General features: G+C 54.1%; 1 protein-coding gene across 1 annotated transcript in view; it reads left to right on the top strand.

The window, feature by feature from the left end:
- The window catches only part of VOLCADRAFT_108626 (uncharacterized protein), a gene marked incomplete at both ends in the record, with an annotated part of 3525 nt that overhangs the window by 991 nt on the left and 233 nt on the right, over positions 1 to 2301 (top strand). The window contains 3 exons of the mRNA XM_002959426.1: positions 712 to 861; positions 1144 to 1293; positions 1911 to 2115. Of these exons, the coding sequence (XP_002959472.1) occupies positions 712 to 861; positions 1144 to 1293; positions 1911 to 2115 (505 nt within the window). The remainder of the gene's footprint in view (positions 1 to 711; positions 862 to 1143; positions 1294 to 1910; positions 2116 to 2301) is intronic.

Genomic DNA, 2301 nt, shown 5'->3' with positions numbered 1-2301 from the left:
TTATTGGGCAGTCTAGTTGCTACCCGATGAGCGCAAGGCGGTCCGGGCGCTTCAGTGGGCTCCAGCTGGTCACCTGGCAGTAACCCGCGGTGGTAATAAACCATGCTGAGCTAAACCTCAAAGCAATGACCTCTCCACCGCGGCGCCGTCCCCTCGTAGCCAGATCACCCCATTCCCCAGCAAAACATGTGTAGTTGCCAACCCTTTGCGGCCGGTTTAGGGACACCCATTTCCCTCTTACACACAACTGGGTAGGCCTAGTTGCAGCTGGCTGCGCCTGCTTTCAGACAACGTGGGATAAGGCGCGGAGTCCGTTGATCACCGCATCATCCCCTTCTGGGTGTTTCCGTCGCGTGCCATTCTTATCGCCTTCATCATAGCCATTACTTCGTTCTCCTCCGGACCTCCTCCAACTCCGCCGTGCACTTCATCCCGCTCGGCCATCTCTTCACTGTTACTGACGCCCGATGTGCCAGTAACACTGTGTTCTCTGATTTCCTTCCTTATTAAACTGGGTCCAAATGTATTGTATATTGTTATTTTTGACGTCCCTATTCCCCAACAAACGACGTTCTGACTTGTGCTTGCTTGCACAGTTATCGGGCGATCTTGCGTTGTCTGAAGTTAGCGCCTTGCTCCCAGCTAATCTTTGTGGGCTGAACACAACTCAGTTATCCCCTTTGATTCCTATTACTAGCCCTGCCCATCCAGCCCAACACGGAGATGGGTGCCGCCACAGCTGAGGTGGAAACCGCCATGGCTGCCGAAGGCGCCGAAGCAGGGGAACAGGATGGGCAGCCAGGGGCAATGCAGCTGCTGCAGCCAGGGATGGCGCTGGCGTCAGGCAGCGGGCTGCAGCAGGTAAGTGGACATGTCAGGCTGCAAGCCACGGGGTTGTACAGGTGCCAGGGTGACAGCCGAGCCCCTGAACAGGAGCTGGGTTGCCTGTCGTACACACACATATGTTAGGGTACGGCACATGGTGCAAGTCATGTTGTGTGATGGCCAGCTCATGAAAACCCAGTCGCCTGCCTTTGTTCATGCTGGGCACAAAGCCACCCCTGAGCCTTGCTTTCAGTTACTCGCGGCCCGCCCCCACCCTTGCCATGTCCCTCTTTCCTCCGTTCTGCCCTGCCCATCCAGCCCAACACGGAGATGGGTGCCACCACCGCTGAGGTGGACACTGCCATGGCTGCCGAAGGCGCCGAAGCAGGGGAACAGGATGGGCGGCTGGGGGCAATGCAGCTGCTGCAGCCAGGGATGGCGCTGGCGTCAGGCAGCGGGCTGCAGCAGGTAAGTGGACATGTCAGGCTGCAAGCCACGGGTTTGTACAGGTGCCAGGGTGACAGCCGAGCCCCTGAACAGGAGCTGGGTTGCCTGTCGTACACGCACATATGTTAGGGTACGGCACATGGTGCAAGTCATGTTGCATGATGGCCAGCTCACGAAACCATATTATTTTCATCCATATAATTCATCCATATGCAGTTTCCTAAAATCTCAGGTCCGGAAAGTGTCCAGGGTTCATCAAGGACCGAATTTCTTCAGCATTCCAATCTAAGCTTGGATGAGGAGCGTGCTATTCGTATAGCCAAACAAATGGAATTCCTTGCAAAGCTAGGACTTCAAGACATTGTTGACAATATCCGGTCGCCTCGCTCGCCTATCAGACGACAGAGTACCCACTCAGCTCCATTGGAGACTCGCAGATCCACTAGGCTTACTGTCTTATCATCAAAGCTTAGCAAGCAACAAGTGAAGGTATGTGGTGTTCCAACGGGTGGTTAAAGATACCTAGGCGGCGGACCCTACTTTAGGGTTCTCATTTCCTTCCTCTGTGAAAGATCTCAGTTCATAAATATTTACAATGTTTATTGTCATATTGGGTTTAACAATATTCTCTGCTGCAGATGCCGACCCATGCTGCAGAAGCGGCTGTCGTCGAGGACACTGCTGCAGTGGTGGTGAATCACGATCCTGAGATGCATCTTAAAATTTTCTCAGACCAACACAAAACTTGGGCGGAGATGCACAACCTGGACTTGAAGGCCGACGAGGGCCAGCTCCTTGCGGCCATCCTCCAGTGGCCTGAGCAGTATAAACTCTACTGTGGGAGTGAGGGCTCCTTTCATCACTCCTTTGCAGTATGTGGAATTCTGGTGGCGAATGGCATGTATGCCCCAGACTTTAACAACCCCAAGCTGCAGGCTATCAACCACTTCACTGAGGACATGAAGTCTGCCCTGCTGTCTGGGGGGCTGAAGCAGTTTGAGCTTGCACTCCTTCTTGCGGGTCTGAATG

The sequence above is a fragment of the Volvox carteri genome (genome assembly GCF_000143455.1).
Source record: "Volvox carteri f. nagariensis unplaced genomic scaffold VOLCAscaffold_240, whole genome shotgun sequence".
Taxonomy (NCBI): domain Eukaryota; kingdom Viridiplantae; phylum Chlorophyta; class Chlorophyceae; order Chlamydomonadales; family Volvocaceae; genus Volvox; species Volvox carteri.
This window is presented reverse-complemented; position numbering and strand designations above follow the sequence as displayed.